Here is a 19,164-nt window from a genome sequence, read left to right as displayed (position 1 = left end):
GATTAAAACAGAAAAAGACCTCAAAACAGATAAAGATTCCAGTAGCAAGCATAGGTTCAGTTGTGAGAAGAACCGGAAGAATAGCCTTCATCTCATCAGGGATCAGGTCGATGCTATGATGCAGGAATCATGCTGGATCATGAATGATGTTGATCAAGACAGATCTAGCCCATATAAGATCAAAGTTTCCATCATGGAGTGGATGGGCGATCATCAAAAAAAAAAAAAGAGTGGATGGGTGATTAGATACAGGGAGCTCAGGGGTTTGGCTTGCATTAACAGGGCTTGTAGTTTGTATTGGTTTTGAGCAGCTGATTGGGTCCTTCACTGCTTTGCATCAGGTGTTTTGAGCAACTAAAGTCAGCTTCAGAACAAGCACTCACAAGTTGTCAAAGAGTACTAGTGCACAGAAAGCATGGCTTGCAAAAGGCACTTGATAAACTTGCCTCCTAATCAGCATAGGGCATAATGTACTCTATCTATATGTCTGGAAAATCATTTTAATCGAATTTTTATTCAACCTTATAGACTATAAGAATTGCTCATTTTTGTTTGATTTAACCGAAAAAGAATGAAACAATTTGTCTTTTTTGTTCAGACGGTATTCAGATAAAGATTCTATTTCCTTTCTTTCTTAAACCTTAGCGAAGATCTCATCATAAAGATCCCACAAAAAACAAACAAACAAACAAAAAAAGCTAAATGATTCATATCATCATGTGCTTCCTTCTGTGCATGATATCAAACGTATCTTCCTTGTTCCCTATCATTAGGTGAGCAGAACACAGGATGGACAACTTTCATGATTGCTAACCAAGTGCCACATTCCTGTATTGAGACCTTAATGAAGAAATTCCATGGACTTGAAGGTGATGCAGTCCATGCTGCGGAATTGACATCACCAGAGGCAAAATTATAAATTGTACTGTTCTGATGGGGAGTGACAGTGAGCTGCTTTAGATATTCTTTATGGGATCGTTATTCTGCTGCCTCTTTTTTTATTTTTTTTCATATTCTGTAGCTTTCATACTTTTAGAGTGTACCGTGCGGTATAAAATTGGCCCGTGTTGGAGGATCTTGAATTTAGTCCCACATCGGCTAGTAGCGGAAAGATTCTGTGTCTTAAATGAGAGTGAAAATCCTTTCCTCTGGAGGGCCCTTTTGTGGAATAAAATCGTGAGGGCACCAGTCTCCCCCCGTCTGCGCTGGACGCGCGGGCCGGAGCGCCCAAAGCGGACAATACCTCAGGAGGAACGCGGTTCTCTTTCTCTGCTAGCTTAATGTGGGCTAGGCTGTTGTGTGAGGCTCCGGCCAAAGGCCGTCCCCGTAATAGATGGCACGCCAGGTAGGGGCGCATCCTCTCTCCATTGACTACCCCTCAGGGGGCTATCGTGGGTAAAATCCGACATATGACCTTCCCGCTGGGGGGGCTATGTTGTGGAGGGGAGGGGGCCTTGAATTTAGTCCCCACATCGGCTAGTAGCGGAAAGGTTCTGTGTCTTAAATGGAGGGTGAAAATCTTTTCCTCTCGAGGGCCCTTTTGTGGGATAAAACCGTGAGGGCACCAGTTTCCCCCCGTTTGTGCTGGACGCGCGGGCCGGAGCGCCCAAAGCGGACAATACCTCGGGAGGAACGCAGTCCTCTTTCTCTGCTAGCTTAATGTGGGCTAGGCTGTTGTGTGAGCCTCCGGCCAAAGGCTGTCCCTGCAACAGCTCGTATGCCGGATCTCTCTACCTTGTGTGGTATTTGGTATCCCCATATGTGGCTCTCCATTTTCGAGAAAAATGAGTGCCCTCCATCTGTTCTTTGGGATAGTCGACATTCACCACGCTTTACAGTATAAAAGATGCACCGCAAAGAATCCAGGCTCGTCGACTTATACCAAGTTTTTCGGAGTTGAATTCTATTTTTCTTCTTCCTCATGGAGATTATTTTATTTTTTAAAATCTTTTTGAATAGAAATTCATAGGGCTGCAGCACATCCTTCTCGGAAGATGGATAGATAAGTATGTTTAAAATAAGTATTTGATATAATGGTGCTTAATTAAGATCAAGATAATTAAGATTGAGGGTGTATCGATTTTTTTAAAAACTGGTGCAGTACTAGCTAATACTGTTATACAGTATAAGTGTGTCATATATCAACGCACTGTGTATCGGTATTGGTTATATGTGTGGGAAAACAATGGATAGCAAAGGGAAGTGAGTTGGGTCAGACATCCTTCTCTCGCCCAGCAGACCTCACCAACCTTCAACTAGACCGGTAAGTTTGAAATCCAAGTATCTATAACTAAAAGCATATTTAACAGAAGACCGCAATAGCAAGGGCTTTATTCATGCCTCCGTTTCTTTTAACTGGAAAAAGACTTCTTGACAACAAAATATATTAGTTTCAGTTCTAATTTTCTTGATGTATAAAAATAACGGTAGGAGACTAGAAACAACAGGGAAAATCAACGAAGAATTTTTCCATAACCCTTGCCCTTCTTCATGAAAAGGAAATACAATCGCTCCCGTGTTAGGCAAGCTCTTTTCCAAAAGAAAAGTCGCAGTTTCAGGAATTCTATATGTTTAGAAGGTAGGCCAGTGTAAGATCAAATAAAATATAAGTTAGCTGCACTCTAAAGCGAAGCGAGGCCAGCATTCCTTTGAGGTGACCTCGTCGACTTACCTAACGAAACAAAGCCCCAGCTACAACCATATCCACCAGTATAAATAGATCTTTCGAGCTCTCGTAACTCCGTATCCACCTATAGTTTCGAATCCATTCTTCTGGTCATCTAGCTAGATATCTTTCCTTCTCTTTCCAGTTAGTTCGATCCACGTCATCACGGGAACAAAAATGGCCTTCTCTCTTCTTCCTTCATCCCTTCTTGTGGCAGCCTTCATGTTCTCGACGCTCACTCTGCTTCTTTCGCTGGATGGCGTACGTGCACAACAAACTGGCATAACCAGGCACTACAGATTTGACGTATGTTCTTATATACAAGTTACATTAAACCATATATCTATCTATATATATAGATATTCCTTTCTTCTGAAATGAAACATATTTGCAGATAAGAATGGCCAATGTGACACGGCTGTGCCATACGAAGAGCATTGTGACGGTCACTGGGCAGTTCCCAGGTCCCAAGATCGTTGCTAGAGAAGGAGATAGAGTTGTGGTTAAGGTGGTTAACCACGTTCAGTATAATGTCACTTTACACTGGTACGTCTGCTAAAGGAACTTCGTTTTCCCATTACGCTTATAGTCAAGGGGTTTGAGTGCACCAACGAGTGTTTAGTCTCCTTTTTTTTTTTTTTTTCTGCATGACGTTTTTTTAACAATAACATGAATGTTTTGCGAACCAAATGATGTGCGGAACGAGCAGGCATGGTGTTCGCCAGCTGAGGAGTGGATGGGCGGACGGTCCGGCGTATGTGACCCAATGCCCCATACGGAGAGGGCAGAGCTACGTGTATAACTTCACCATCGTAGCCCAGCGAGGGACGCTCTTCTGGCACGCCCACATCTCGTGGCTGAGGGCCACCCTCTACGGGCCCATCATCATCCTCCCTGCCCGCGGCGTCCCTTACCCCTTCTCCAAACCCTATAAAGAAGTCCCCATCGTCTTCGGTACATGCATATATGTTTTAGTTGTTACAATCTCTTAACTTCAGGTTGTCTTTGATTAGAAGCTTAGTAACATATATGGAGAATTAAAAAAAAATTGTAATATTTGTAGGGGAATGGTGGAACGCTGACACGGAGGCCGTCATTAGCCAGGCTCTTCAGACGGGTGGTGGTCCTAATGTCTCCGATGCCTACACCATCAATGGGCTTCCTGGTCCCCTGTACAACTGCTCGGCTAAAGGTACCATATTAAAGTTATGTATCCTGATTTACCAAACAAAAAAAAAAGTTATATATCCTGGAGTTTTTTTTTGTAGTTTTTAGGCAAAGTAATAGCAAATTAATGGTGGGTGCTGATGTATGGTAGATACATTCAAGCTGAAAGTGAAGCCCGGAAAGACGTACCTACTCCGTATGATCAATGCTGCACTCAACGACGAGCTCTTCTTCAGCATCGCGAACCACACCCTCACCATCGTTGATGTTGATGCTGTTTACGTGAAGCCCTTCGACACCGACACCCTCATCCTAGCACCAGGTCAAACCACCAACGTCCTCCTTCGTTCCAAGCCCAGCTTCCCCCATGCCACCTTCCTCATGGCTGCAAGGCCCTATGCCACCGGATCCGGCACATTCGACAACTCGACGGTGTCCGGCTTTCTTGAGTACCAAGATCCCAGGACTTCCTCCACAGCTAGCTTTAATAAGAAGCTCCCACTCTTCAAACCAAGCCTCCCATCTCTGAACGACACGGCGTTTGTCGCAAACTTCACCAGCAGATTACGGAGTCTGGCAACCGCTCAGTTTCCGGCCAAGGTACCACGGACTGTGGAGAGGCAATTCTTCTTCACCGTGGGGCTTGGCACGAGCCCGTGCCCGAAGAACCAGACTTGCCAAGGGCCCAACGGCACCAAGTTCGCCGCGACCGTAAGCAATATATCCTTCGCGATGCCGACCACAGCTCTCCTCCAGGCCCACTTCTTTGGGCAGTCCAAGCGCGTTTACTCCCCGGACTTCCCTTACAGCCCTCTAATCCCATTCAACTACACGGGGAGCCCTCCCAACAACACACTGGTGAGCAATGGGACTAAGTTGATGGTGCTTCCGTACAACACCACCGTGGAGCTGGTGATGCAGGACACCAGCATTCTAGGGGCGGAGAGCCACCCGTTGCACCTCCACGGCTTCAACTTCTTCGTCGTCGGGCAAGGCTTCGGCAACTACAATCCGGCAAAGGACCCGGCCAGGTTCAACCTGGTGGACCCGGTGGAAAGGAACACTGTCGGGGTGCCCGCCGGTGGGTGGGTCGCCATCCGATTCCGTGCCGATAACCCCGGTGAGTGTACAACTAACTGCATGTAGAAATGCCTGCTCGAGCTAGGCCATGCCATATCCCTTATACCTCGATCAATGGTTAGCTTTAACTATGAATATTGAGCTGTGTTTTTTGGGGCCCATGCAGGTGTGTGGTTCATGCATTGCCACCTGGAGGTCCACACGAGCTGGGGTCTGAAGATGGCGTGGTTGGTCTTGGATGGGAGCCTTCCCAACCAAAAGCTGCCACCGCCGCCATCAGATCTTCCCAATTGTTGAATGGTCCGGAGGCGTTTGGTGGTTGGACCGGCTCCAGTTTTTTCAATTTTTTGCGGATACTTGCTAACGGTCGGAAGTGAATAATTTTTTTGGTGGCTAATTAGTTTTGTAATCGCTCTTACGAATGATGTGGCAACACGATAGACTTTTCTTGATTTTGTTCGTTATTTTATGATGCTAACTTTCATGACAGACACGAAAGACTAGAATAAAGTTAGATTGGGATGAATAGAAATTTTAAAATGCATACAAATTGGAATTTTTAGATGAAAGCCTGATATTATAATTTATTATTTAATACGACTAAAATATAATCATATAAATAAGTTATATAAAAATATTATTTATTTATCTATTTATTTATTATGTTTAATTAAGTGTGGATAGCTTACACTCGGTGCTAAATTGGATTAGGACCTAGTTTTAGTTAGATCGAAGCTTCATCCCAAATTTATCCAATTTGAATTCAAAATTTCCAATTTAAGCAAACTTAAACTTATAGGACTTTATTATAATAGTCGATGATAAACATGCTTGTATTTGCCTTGAGACAGTGCAATACAAATTACACTCCTACTTTATATTCAGATAAAAAAATTAAAATAATAATTTGTTAAGAGACAAAATGGGTTTGCACATTCACAAATCTATAGTTAAAAAAATAAATTGGCGGGCGTATAAAACCCAAATCATTATTTTTCATCAGAAAAACCTAACTTGTTAAAATATTAAAAAAATAGTTTTTCAAGAAAAAAAAGTAAAGCCGGATTTATAATAAAACTTTAAAAGAAACAAATAAACGGATAAAATTATTGTCGCTAGGATATCCGTGATAAATAGCAATTACTTATTAAAACAGGACCGGAGCGCTGGCCTCTGTGCTAGCTGTCCGTCTACCGCATTGCCACGGCAAGGCCACCGGGCAAGCAACCCCTATTTCCCTCCCTCCCATTTGGCCTCATCTCCCCCTCTTCCCCTCCTCCCACCGTCGCCTTCTGGCAAAAAGGTGGAGACGCCGTCGTGTAACGGCGTCGGCGCCTCCGCCACCTGGCAGCCCCGATGGCTTTTTCCTCCAACGCCCCTCGGTAGACGACGACGCCGACGAGGGCGCCCTTATACCCTCCTCTCCCCCGCCCTAACCCTAGATCCAAGAAGATCAAGAGCGGATCCCTAGCCTCATCCAGATCGATCCAGAGGGGAGAGGAGGGACGACATCGCCATCGGCATCGAGATCGAGATCGACATGAGCCGCCAGGGATACATCACGCTTCCCATCTTTGTTGTGCTCGCAACCGTGGCCTTCCTCTACTACTCGACCGTCTTCTTGGTGATCGATGAGTGGATGGGGCTCCGGACCGCGGCGGGGCTGGGGAACGCCGTGGTCTTTACCTTCCTTACCCTAATGGCGGTGGGGAACTACTGCATCGCCGTATTCAGGGATCCGGGCCGCGTGCCTCCGTCGTTCATGCCCGACGTGGAGGAAGCAGAAAATCCGATCCACGAAATCAAGAGGAAGGTACGAATGCTGATGATATTACTCGAATAGGACTCGTTTGTTCTTGACATTATTTGCCCGTGTCCTGGTTAAAATTGAGTTTCTTTGATGGATTTGTGCTTAATTAAGGTACAGAATGATGCCTTTTTGGGTAATTTAGAAGATCTATTCTTAGTTTGGTGAGAAAATTGTGTTTTTTTTCTGGTTTATAGATAGAGTTTGAGTTTTGCACTTTAAGGGATTTTGCGTGTGTTGGTGTAGTTCTGTGTGATCATCAGGCAGAAGGGCGAGGGATTGTGCGTGATCGGTGTATTTCTCTGTGATCATTAGACGAAAAGGTGCCATTTTCTTTTGTTAGGGTTATTGATTGAAAGAAACTGTTATTGAAGACCTTATTGATCCATCTGAATTGCAGTTTTTGGTGGTTGGGAGCTTTGCGTGTTACCATTTGAGTTGCGTGATGTTTCTCTGACCTGATTCAGTAATTCAGCAACTACCTTTTGGTAGATGGGAATTGCTGTTTTGGGTAATTGAGAGATCTGCATTTACCATTTTATTTTGCACGAGATAAAGGGACATTTATATCCTTGTGGAACTAAAACTCAAATCTGTTTTTGATGGCACTCATGCTTTGTCAGCAGAAGTGTTTTCACTCCAGAAAATGATATAATACCTCTTAAAAGTAGAATAGATTTACTAAGAATGAATGATTGGATGAAATGATGCTAACACTTCAGATGCCTTATAGGTGCATGCATGCAACAATTGAAATTGAGATCACGAGCACCAAAACAACATATGGTCTATTTAAAATAATTGATCAAACAGTAGTTGATGATATGGATCTCCAAGTTGTTTAGATTTAGGAGTGGTGGAAGAATATAGTTATTTTTCAGTTGCATTAAATTTTCTTTCCTTTTGTTATGTTTAAAAAACTTCTGTTTTAGAATTGCCTCCCTAAGTTTTAACTACTTATATCTGGCATCAGCTGAATGCTCTTTCTCCATTTTCTTGTTATGTTACACCTAGTTTGTCCATGGTTCATCTTCTTTTATGAATAATCTATTCTTCTAGTGTTTGATTGAACCCTTTTTCCTCAAAAGGGAAAGACCTTGTTGTGCTTTTCTTATTCTAAGTTGGAGGAACATAATTGGCAAGGGTAGTAACCCTTATTGTCCCTTCCTGGTCGCAGTAGCCAGAATATTTGAAAATTTTGTGCATATGCCTGAATCAGTATCGGTAGAGAATTTTTAAGGTGTTCCATCTGGATAGAACAATAAAAATTACTTAGATCTGGATATCTGCTTTCTTTCCAGCCACTTCACACCTTTACTGGAAATCATGTTATTACACATTCCAGCCACTGCTCAAACTTCTAATGCAAAAGTTTGAGGAAAAGTTCACGAGATACGGACTGGCAGGATATTAACCATTTTCTGTTCCCTTTTCTTTATTTTGTATTACTTTTTTCTTCCTCTCTCATTTTTTGTTTCTGTTTTGGCTTTTCTATTGTTTGCTCTCTGCTTTGTTTTTTCTTGTGTTTTTTCCTAATAAGTGTTTTTCTAATTACTGTTTCCCTTTTTGGTTCTTTTTTTTTCTTTAGCTCTCTGTATGCTGCTTTGTTTCTATCTTCTTCTTTCTGTTCTCTGGTTTTTTTGCTATTTTTTTTTTAAATGTTTCTTTCCCATTTTCAGTTTTCTTTTTTTTCTGGATTTCTGATATATGTTTCTTTTCTTTAGTACATCTTGCCTATTCGTATTTTAAATTATTTGTATTCCGTTCTATCATTTAAACACTGTCCTTATGCTCTGTGGTTTGAAATTTACTCTTATTTTTAGGTCTAGCAATTATGACCAACCCCATTTACCCACCTCTAGCCAACCTTTACCTGTTTACCCAACCCAGCACAGCAGAAACCCACCCAGTCAGTTCCTGGGTCATATACAGGTTTGACATACCTGACCTGCCAGCAAATTGGGTTAGGTTTAGGTCATAACCTCTCAACTTGTCAGGTCAATACACCTAAATTGGTTAAATATATGACTTAAAAAGTTAAGGGATACAAGCCATTGGATCAATATCTTATGTCTTTAGTCAATATTGATACAAATTTGAAGATAGGCAACTGGCTGTGGGTTAGCTTGTTGTTGTTGCTTGCCAAATAAGCTTTCTTCTAGCTTGTTGCTTGCAATAGCAACCAAGCAACTTGTAAATAATGCCTAAGGTGCATCTTAAAAGAAAAGACTAAATTTAAGTTCAAACTTTTGCTGCTTCTGAGATAAAAAGCCCAAACCTATATTGTCTTGGGCCGTAGGCCAATAAACAAGTCAAGTCTAGGTTAGCTAGGTTAACCATGGTTGGGCTTGAGCGAGCCATGGTTGACGTGATGGGTGGTTGGCTTGAGTTCAACTCAGGCCCATATGGACTTGATATGGGACTTTGGTCCAAAACTAAACCAGCCAAGCCTCTAACCCATTGCAATGGCTACGTGCGTGAATCTAATAACAATTTGTTTGTGTCGTTTATTTTAGATATCAATATTATTAGTTTCCACTGCATTTATAAATTATTAACTTGCTTTTGAAGGTGAGCCCCTTGTTTGGTAACTAGCTCTTCTATATGAGATCTCAGTGTTTTGAGGGCATTGCTTGCTTTCAACTAAGCTTAAGGAAAGAGCCATCATATACGTAGAGAACACATGATCAAACCAAAGGGATATGCGGGAACTACACTAAGACCTAAGGAATATGTGGGCGATACAATAATTTGGACATACCCAAAAAATTTAAGGCTATAATTAAAACAAAAAGCTTACTATTCAAAGTGGTTGGGAAGAGATTGATTGCTTTGGTATTCTCCCAATTAGAAAGTTCAAAAGGGATGCTAGAGGATATGGCATGTGGTATATAGAATGATACCTCATTTCAAAGTAAGGAGATTTGATGGATTATCATGGATAGGGTTGATTTCCATATACTTAATCACAAGTGCATAGACACTTATTCAAGGTCCGCTGTACCGGTACCGGTCGGCGTACTGGTGGCGGTCCGGACCAGTACGTACCGGTTTCGTATCGATTCCGTACTGGTACGACAGTCGTACCGGCCGGTTTTTCAATGAAAAGCTTCCGATACCGGATCCCACGCTGATCCAGTCCGGAGGATCCGGTATTGGTCCTAGCCAGGACCGGTACGGCATACCCTGCATTTATTCTTTGTGGAACCGTAAAAGCCTGTCTGGATGGTTCAATAATGTATTTGTGTCATCCTCTCTCCAACAATGGAGAGGTATAGAGGCAATCGAACATGGAAAGAGATTTTAAGAAAGCAGAGGAGAAAAGATTCTGATGAAAGTTGGAATGGTGAAAACCTCATCTATTCAATCCCTCAAATTTCTCAATCACCGGATCATGTTTCTTTATCTTTTCTCAATATAGAAGATATTATTCGAGGACATCTAATTGGTGTCCAAATAGGCCTAAGGGTCTATTTGAATGCCACTAGATAAACCTTAAACAACGAATAATTATGAAATGGCATTGTGAGAGAAGAAACCCAAGCATTTAAGGAAGCTCCGAGATTGCCTCATCCAAGAAGATAGGGACACCAAATTCCTTGTAAAAGGTTATTTCTGATCTCCTGAGAGTTAGAGCTTGTATTGAATGGGAGTTTCCTCGATCTGGATAATTTTTTCCCCACTGGAGCTAACTTCTTCCTGCTGCATAGGTTGAAGGCTGGGCCAATAAAGAAATGAAAAGGTGGGCAAGAAAACAAGTTGGCCTTGGTTGAGAAATTCACTAAAGTTAATCATAAACTTATTTAATCTTTGAACACCACTACTCTTCTCACTAAGGTTTATAATACAGTTAAAGTCTCCTATAATTAACCAAGGTTCATTCTGTGTTGGCATGATATTGAGGAGCTCAATCCAGAGCTCCTGCTGTTTATCCTTTTGAGGGTACATGTATAAGAAAGTAGCAAACCAGAAAATACCATTATAAGGAATATTCCAGAGATACCTTGTGTGGGCATCCAAATGGGCCCTAAATGATTTTAGTATTTAAGTACTTATTGAGAGACATAGACCAATCAAAACCACATGTTTTATAGATGACATTTCATGAAGAAATTGTAAAAACAATCCTCGAGTTGGACAATAGTATATAAAAATGTGAGAATGGACTATGGGAAGCATGGAATGACATAAGAAGTTGCAATTATGGGGCATATAATACACCGGCAATGCAGAAACCAGGGAACTGCCTGGATGATTTGAATAGCATATGGAGAACTTTTGGCTTATACAAGTCTGGCTATGGGCAAAGCAATCTTAATGGAGACTTGTACATCTAAGATTTCAACAAGCTATAGGCTATTTTAAGTAAGAAACATGTCAAAACTTACTTGCCTTGGACGTAAATCTCATGATAGATTAATGTCACTTTGTTCATCAAATGTACATAATCATGGAGAAATTGGGAACCATGTGAACAAGGATGACCAAAAACCACCTCTCGTGGTGCATGCTTTTGAAGAGCCAAGATGTTGGTATCGGACATCGCACCTTTTTCCATCAGAATTGTACAATAACAATACCAATGATATATACCAAAATTGATAGCTTCCAAAAAATTGAATTAGCACCAATCAGTACGGGTTGATATGGGACCATCGATATCGAATGCTACAGTCGATACATACCATCACAGTTGTTTTGACATCTCGAGACTTGTAACAATGCCGGTTTTGCATTAGAATGGTATGGTCCCAATCATACTATCTTATTCCGTTTGTTTTTGAAGCAATGGAATCATTATATACGGTAATTGCAGCTTTTGGATCAATGGTGTTATTTTGGAGTGCATTTTAAGATCTATTGTCTCTCATGTGTTGGACTTGTTCTCTGACTCACTTAGGGAATAAGGTGTTACACAGTAGTCATCAAATCTCATGATTTGCCAGTCCAGGTGTTGTGGATGCTACATATGGCGACCTACACTTATTTTCTTACTTGACAATGTTATACCAAGAAAAATGAGCATTTCTTAGACTTAATAAATAGTGCTAATAAATAGTGCAAAGATAATAAATTGAAATGAGGCTTGGTCTCATACCCGTCAAGTGCTCGTTCTCCATATATGCTGATTGTTGTCACAATTTCAAGACAATCGAGTGTATTCACAAAAAATGAATAAATTCATCAATTGGTTGGCAAAAACTGCACAAATGAATTGTGGCAAGAGGAGCTAGGCTCGGCACTTTAGAAGGAACCGAAGAAGTTGTATATTGGAACATATAGCACTAGCGTTTTCCTAGTGTGTAATCTATGAACAACCTAATCTTTGGTCTCACGTGACAAATTTTGGAGGTCTTATTCATTAAATACATATGAAATTGGGTTGTTCAAGATGCCATGGCTCGTACTTTTTTGCCTTTTTAAAGTAGTTGGTGTCTATATGCTTGCTCTCTTGATTCACTCTCCCGGCACAACATGGTAAGAGGAATGCTCCTTCTTCAAGCTGATGGTGCAAAAGGTGGTGGTTTAAGTGAGATTGTCACTTTTGCCCAATAAGTCGATGGACCCCTTAAAGCTGTTCATAACTAATGACGAGTATGTTGGTTAATCATATCTTTTGGCATTTTGGGCTCAACAGTAGTTTCATACTCATTGACTTTCAAGAGGTGTTGTTTTCATTTGCCATTATAAAACTCTTGGATTGGGAATAAAAGGTTGCCGAAGCAGATTAAATTAAGCATGAGGTATAAATAGTGAACAATCCGAGCATGTGACTATGCGAGATAAACATACCTACATGTCGATAATTGCATGTTGTCAGTTGGCAAGCAACTTGATAGGTGGACCACAAGATAATGATGGCTCGTTTACCCATTGGCTCTGACAAAAGCATGTTATAACAACACACTTCATCACCATTCATGTCAATGTTGCCCTTCCTCTTTTTTATCTTCTTGCTTCTCAACTCTAAGCAATGTTTTCATTTGTCTTTGTCCCTCAAATGAGCTTTTGGTGAGGCCTTATCAAAAGGTAACGCAAACTAAAAGTGGTTGTTAGACACAGTTTTTTTAGTATCACCGAGGATGCTTGGATGAGAGTATTCCCCATGACAAAGTCTTGTTCATAGTGTTTATTAAGGCATGTTGCTAGTACCACGGAGGATGATGATTTTCTTGATGTTAGTAAGCTCAGCATCAATTAGGCTTGATAGTAGCATGCTACAAGCTAGGCCTAGGGAAGGTGATTGCAAAGTTGAGAATCATGTTGCTGTGACTGTTGAATGGAGAAGGGTGTATAACGTGGATATTTTCCAAATTGAGGCCCATGGTTCTGAAGTCAATTCGATGTGTAGGCCAGGGTGGCTCGGTATGGCTAAAGAAGATCCATCTTGGAAACAATTTGGTGTTAGGTGATAAAGCAGGAAGATAGAAAGCTTAGCAGATGAGGAGGAAAGGAGATAGGTAAGACAAGGCGGAGAGGGAGAAAGAGGTTGAGGACAAAAGTCAGGCTGCATTTTAAGCTTTGTGCTTCCGTCGAATTAGATGTCCTAATTATTGAGCGAGAGACCATGGAAACGACTTATATAGCTAGTTGCCAGCGTTAGCGTCCGAACAACCTTACAATATTTGTGAATGGCTCATATGACTAGATTGTTTCCTTTAAATGAAAATGAAATACATTTGGTCATAAAAAGCACATCATAATGTCTTCAAATATGGTTTGCTTTCGTCATGATGCACATGGGTGTTTACATAATGAGTATTACTCGTACACAACGACATCTTTTTTTTCTCATGTTGCTGAAGAGTAAGTTGGTCAAACCATTTGCTCAGTTGCCCTTAATTGAGGGTGAGATATATAAAAGTCTCATCTCACCCAAGGTTTTTAAAGCATGTCTCTCCAACCATCTTAAATGAACTCCAATACCAAGAAGAATCGAGATATTGGCTGATATTTAGGAAAATATGGAAAGAATTAAAACACTCCAAGATATCAGCTGATATTTAGGAATTATACATTGAAATGCCATCCAATATTATGAAACTAATCTTGACAATTATTTGAAGGCATTGATTCTAATACTGTGTGATTAAAAAAAATCACTTAATATTGTTTCAGAAATTTGAAAAAATTCGGCCAACATATTGATATCTTATTAGTCAATGTTTTGGATAATTGGGTTGGTGGGTTTATATTGATCAATTTCCTTAAATGATATCCAGGTGAAAATGTAAAACTTTAATCTTGCATAAATCTGTCAGGAAAAAAAACGAAAATATGAGAAGACAGATAACTTTTTGGTTGTCGTCATGTCAAGGTAGGGCTAGAGGGTTGCATATATACAGAGCTAGCCTAAATTTGCCCCTTAATTTTAGCCATCCATAGAAGGTAAACCCTCTTATGATTCATCATACAACTATCAATTGAATGCAGTCCATGTCTATAATGGTCAAGAGATATTAGGTGAAAGATCAAAGAAATATATTTGGAACTTATATATAGACATAAAATTTGTGGTTGTTTGAACGGGAACATCCATGAAGGCCATGCCATGTAGTGTTATAGTTGTGCCATGAAAGACCTTGTGTAACCACACTTTGTATTGCATGCCTGTGCTGTTGTGCATAGCAATTGGCTTAAAATCTAGAAATTTAATCAATGGTTAAAAAGAAGGAATGTGTAGAAGGCCTTAGAAAACGTATTTTTCAGGGTAGCATGGGATACTATTCTCACATGCCCAGATAAATTTGGATTCATGGCATGGAAGCTTAATAAGGAAATCATAAATTTCTCTCTTAAGGATACAGGAGGTTAACACATGAAACTTAAACAACGAAAACCAAAACATATAAACGGGAAAGGATCAAGGAAAATAAGGAAAGCTCCGGCAGTTCTTATTTAACAGTTTTTTTTGGATAGAGGGCATTTGTTAATAGTGTTGTCCTCGTTATTAAGTAATAATATATTTGTTCTCATTGCATACCTAAGGCTAGTTGTTTTGGTTATCGAATGACTTTCCCCGATTTCTTCAATAAAATATCTCAATTATTTCATCTACTAATCTAACAGTGTGTTGCAATTGTTCCTTATTCGTCATTGTAGAAGTGGTCGTGATCAAGGTTGTATGGAGAGTTGCTTCAGCTGTCCCACCCAAGCCCTCAAGCAACATAACTGCCTAAGTGCCTAGGATCTTCCAGTGCTTTAGGCGCCCAAGCACCTATTCTCCACTTTTATCTTAGCCTCCTAGGCAGATGTTCGTTTCTTGGTTTAGAAAGGCATCGAGTTTTCAACACACTTTGGGTGGTTCATTGGAGACATACTTGGAAATGTGACTCAAAATAATATTCCTTGTTTGGAAAATATTAGGGAAAGACAATAGCAAATGGGTTCTAATGTTTGGGAAGTGACAAATGGTGAATTAAGGATTTCGATTGTTGGTACGTTTGTAAGATGCATGCAAATGTTTTACATTTTAGATTTAAGCTATTAGGAGTCAACTGGCAATATAGGTGGTGTGCATAACCAGTTAGGGTTAGCCTAATAGATTGGCATCCTCCTGCAGACTTTTGAGTCCCATGAATTTGCACTACCGCAGTAGAACCTAGCCTTGACACATTGACTTCTGGCTTGTCAGCAGAGTCAAAAAAATAGTCAAGATAGGCTGATTTATGTGATGGTCGATGGATCCACCCAACAATTTGCTTGACCTTTAGGGCTGAGGCAATGCAAGCGGGCCTTCTTTCTATCCAGCCCAATGGACCTCATATTACTGGAAGAAAACCAAAGGCATGGATTACTAAAATTGATAATTTAATCTTCTCCCTTTATGGGTCAGGTCATTTGGCTTCAAAAGTTAAAAAGAAAAGAGTTGTAAGAAAAATCTATTTTTGTGCCTGTATCATCAACATAATTACTTGTTGTTTTGATCTTACGTGTACGTCTCAATCTTTTCCACAAGTCTCAATCTTTTCCACAATTTGTTTTTTCTTCCCATGTAATTACCCTTGAATGTTTTTAGGGTAGTAATGCTTTCTAGTTGCATTTCCTTATATACTTGCATTCATAAGGTGTTTCCCACTGTCGTCTTCTATATTAGTTCTCTACTATCTTTCCATACTGGTATCACTGGCTTTTATATGTAAGTCAATATGTCCAATTCACTTTACTAATATGTATGCTTCAGATGTTAGAGGTCCATGTTAATGGCTAGTTAACTTTGCATTTTTCAACTAATCTTAGAAGCCTCCAATTTCTGGTCCTACTTTCTATAGCAATTTGATGGTGCTTTTCATCGCACGTTTGTTGATGCAATTGATCTCCTATTCATCTAATATGCAACTTGCTGGTATGAATTCTTTGCTTCTTTAGGTCATCGAATATTGTCTTGGGATTAACAAGTAATTGCTAACCTTGCTTGATAATTGGCATGTTTTGTGATACCATTTTTATAGGTGCAATTCTGCAACTTATATTTTTGACCTTTACAGTTTTGCTTGGGTTTACTACAGGCAATTTGGTGATCTGTCTTATTTTATCATTTATTTTGATGAAAGCAACGTTTTAGGGTATTTTAACTTTTGTAGGCTAATTGTATGCATTGATCTTCATAACATGAGAAAACCTTATTCTATTATTAGCCGCTAATTCTCTCATATGTTTTTATCCCGTTGTTACCTTAATAACTCAGGGTGGAGATCTGAGATTTTGCCAGAAATGTTCTCACTATAAGCCTCCCCGTACGCATCACTGTCGTGTTTGCAAAAGATGTGTTTTGAGAATGGTATGTATGATGATTTGTATTCTCTTTTTTCAGAAAACTACTCTGCATATTTATTATGGCCCCTTGATGCCTGCAGGATCACCACTGTGTTTGGATAAACAATTGCGTAGGACATGAAAACTATAAGGTCTTCATTATTTTTGTGCTGTATGGTGTGATTGCCTGCATCCACTCAATGGTATACTTAAGTTACATCTAGTTAATTAGTGACGTGGAGGTTTATCATGTGGCAGAAAAGGATTTACAATATTATTTCAGGTTCTTTTTGTTGGAAATTTTATTCATGATGCACAGAAGGATCAGCCGCAGAGTAGTTACTCTAATAAAACAACATGTGTGAGTAACTTTCCTCTAAAAGAAAAAAAGAAGAAGATGACTCACTTTGATAGCATCATTCCTCAAGTCTGATTTTGACTTTCAGACATTTATCAACTTGACAGATCATTGGTGGAGCTTTACTGTTTCCCTTAACTCTGGCGTTAAGCGTCCTATTGGGTTGGCAGATTTACCTTATTTTGCAGAACAAGACCACAATTGAGGTTTGAGAAAATTTTCCACAATTAGCTTAGTACTTGATTTTAGAATATTTAGAAAACTTTGCTGTCTTCTTTTTTGGCAGTACCATGAAGGAGTCAGAGCCATGTGGCTGGAAGAAAAAGTAGGAAATATGTATAGACATCCATATGACCTTGGTGTCTATGAAAACCTTGTTTCAGTAAGAATAGTTTCTCTCTCTCCTCTTATCTTTCTTGTGTGTGTATCACTCATGCTTTTGTAATTTATGACCTGTGAATTACCGAGGACTAAGACAATTATTTTTTTGTTGTGGTAAATCTTGACTCTCTTTCTCAAGGTTGAGTTTGAGGTGGTGTTTGTTCAGTGAATCTATCCAGTCAAAACCAAAATGTTGCCACATCTGTTTTTCATATTACAAAATGATGATAAAACTTGTCTTTAGATAAAGTCCTACCATGGCATGACAATCAATAATCCCATGAAGCTATGTTTTGTGGGTTGAACAATTTAATGCAGTTCTCCTCGCATACCCTTAAAACTTGTCTTCACAACTCCCCTTTGCATCCTGACATTAATTTCCAATATCTTGCCGAAACTTCCTTTTGTAAAGATGTCAGTCATTATAAACTTCCTTGCTTCTCTAGTATGTTGGTAATCTTTGTTTTAGCAATTCTCTTGTTGATTCACTATAGTTTGTTTTATATTGCAAGTCAGAGAGTTGATAATAGTCGGAGTAAGTTGTAGGTTTCGATATAAAGATTCATATTTAAGTTATTGTTAACTGCTTGTGCTCCTGTAACACAACATTCATCTGAAACCATCTTTGTCCTTGCTTTCCCGAAGTCATCACCATGAAGACAAACCTTTTCAAAAGTGAAATGTCTGTCAGATGTCTGTTGGTATGGTGATAGCATAGACATTTTTCACTCGTATTAATCCCTGCTTGTCCTATCTTGGATATGTTCTATTGCTACTTTCAAGGTCAACATTATTTCAATCATATACTTTTGTTATTGTTGCTTAGCATCTACTTTATTTTATGGTTCTGTGAAGTTTACATTGGAGAAGAGGACGGTCACTCTTATGTGGATCTTTTCTAACTAAGATGTTGTGCACGCTAGATGACTTCTTTCCTTGTTTCTTTCACTCTTTAAACATTAAGGGTTCTGCTTCACTACAACTGCACTTGCTCTCAGTTCAGGCTAGTTAGCTTTCAAGGCATTTTGTATTTTGAGCTATAAGTTTATCATGGTTCCAATTGAAGGCTTAATTTTAAAGGGTAGCCATTGGTTGGTCCTTAAATCATGTGTCTTCTTTAAAGTGCGCAACACAAGTTTGTTTCATGTTTGACTGTTTATATATATGAGCTCAGGGGAGATCATGCACCTGGATATCTGATATCTGGTCATTACGCTATTGATTAACTTCAAATCAATTTTTCCTGCAGGTACTAGGGCCTAACATCTTTTGTTGGTTATGCCCTGTATCAAAGTTCAAAGGCTCTGGTCTCCGATTTCCCACTGCATTTGACCTTCCAATATCTACAACACTAACTTGACGTATCAGGTGGCAAAGATGAGAGTAATTTGTTTATAGAAGATGGAAACCATGTAAATTTTTGTGGTTGAGCCTCGCTTGGGAGTGGCAATTACAATCGTGAAGTGCTTGCCCTACGTTTTTGGTCTGACACGAGGGCTTCAAGTTACTTCTGTGGGCTGCTTATAAACTACAGGAAGGGTAAGCAGATGGAGTGCCCTTTGCAGGGGGGGGTATCCTAGGGTCTGTAAGTCTATGTTGTTAATAAACTATAATGGTCCGGTGAAATCTATTGGGAAGTTATGTGCCTGCCTTCAGGTGATTTATTTTGATATGGAACCTCGTAAGCCCCACCATGCTACGCTGCTCACGGAGGTAACCAAGAGATGCAGGCCTTAGGATATAACATTCTCGTTCTGGCACGCGATATCGCTGTATTAATATATTAAACACTTTGGCAGGCAGCATTACCAGTGGATGACACAGGGAAGTAGAGAGAGGACAGACAATTGGACAAGCAACACACCTAGTTCTCCGTGGAATCACATATATCATAAGTAGAGCGGGACTCGGTGTTTACACTTCTGATAGGCCATCTCTACCTGGGAGCGT

At 40.0% G+C, this 19,164-nt stretch overlaps 2 protein-coding genes across 2 annotated transcripts; both read left to right on the top strand.

Annotated features, from left to right (window-relative positions):
- Positions 1–2,724: 2,724 nt before the first annotated feature.
- Positions 2,725–5,362, top strand: LOC103698702 (laccase-17-like). Its single transcript, XM_008780742.6, has 6 exons — positions 2,725–2,971; positions 3,060–3,211; positions 3,375–3,619; positions 3,729–3,857; positions 3,984–4,952; positions 5,079–5,362. Exons 1-6 carry the CDS (start codon positions 2,843–2,845, stop codon positions 5,207–5,209), a joined length of 1,755 nt encoding a protein of 584 aa, XP_008778964.4. The 5' UTR covers positions 2,725–2,842; the 3' UTR covers positions 5,210–5,362.
- A 710-nt stretch (positions 5,363–6,072) lies between these two features.
- Positions 6,073–18,861, top strand: LOC103698701 (DHHC-type zinc finger family protein). The gene is made up of 7 exons (XM_039125051.3): positions 6,073–6,725; positions 16,408–16,500; positions 16,577–16,678; positions 16,759–16,836; positions 16,941–17,039; positions 17,120–17,215; positions 18,464–18,861. Exons 1-7 carry the CDS (start codon positions 6,453–6,455, stop codon positions 18,572–18,574), a joined length of 852 nt encoding a protein of 283 aa, XP_038980979.3. The 5' UTR covers positions 6,073–6,452; the 3' UTR covers positions 18,575–18,861.
- The last annotated feature ends 303 nt before the right edge of the window (positions 18,862–19,164 follow it).

This window comes from Phoenix dactylifera, chromosome 8 (assembly GCF_051530095.1).
Source record: "Phoenix dactylifera cultivar Ajwa chromosome 8, Ajwa_hap1_PhDact_Kaust_v1.1, whole genome shotgun sequence".
In the NCBI taxonomy this organism is placed as follows: Eukaryota; Viridiplantae; Streptophyta; class Magnoliopsida; order Arecales; family Arecaceae; genus Phoenix; species Phoenix dactylifera.
Note: the sequence above shows the minus strand (reverse complement) of the source record. Positions and strands in the feature narration are given on the sequence as shown.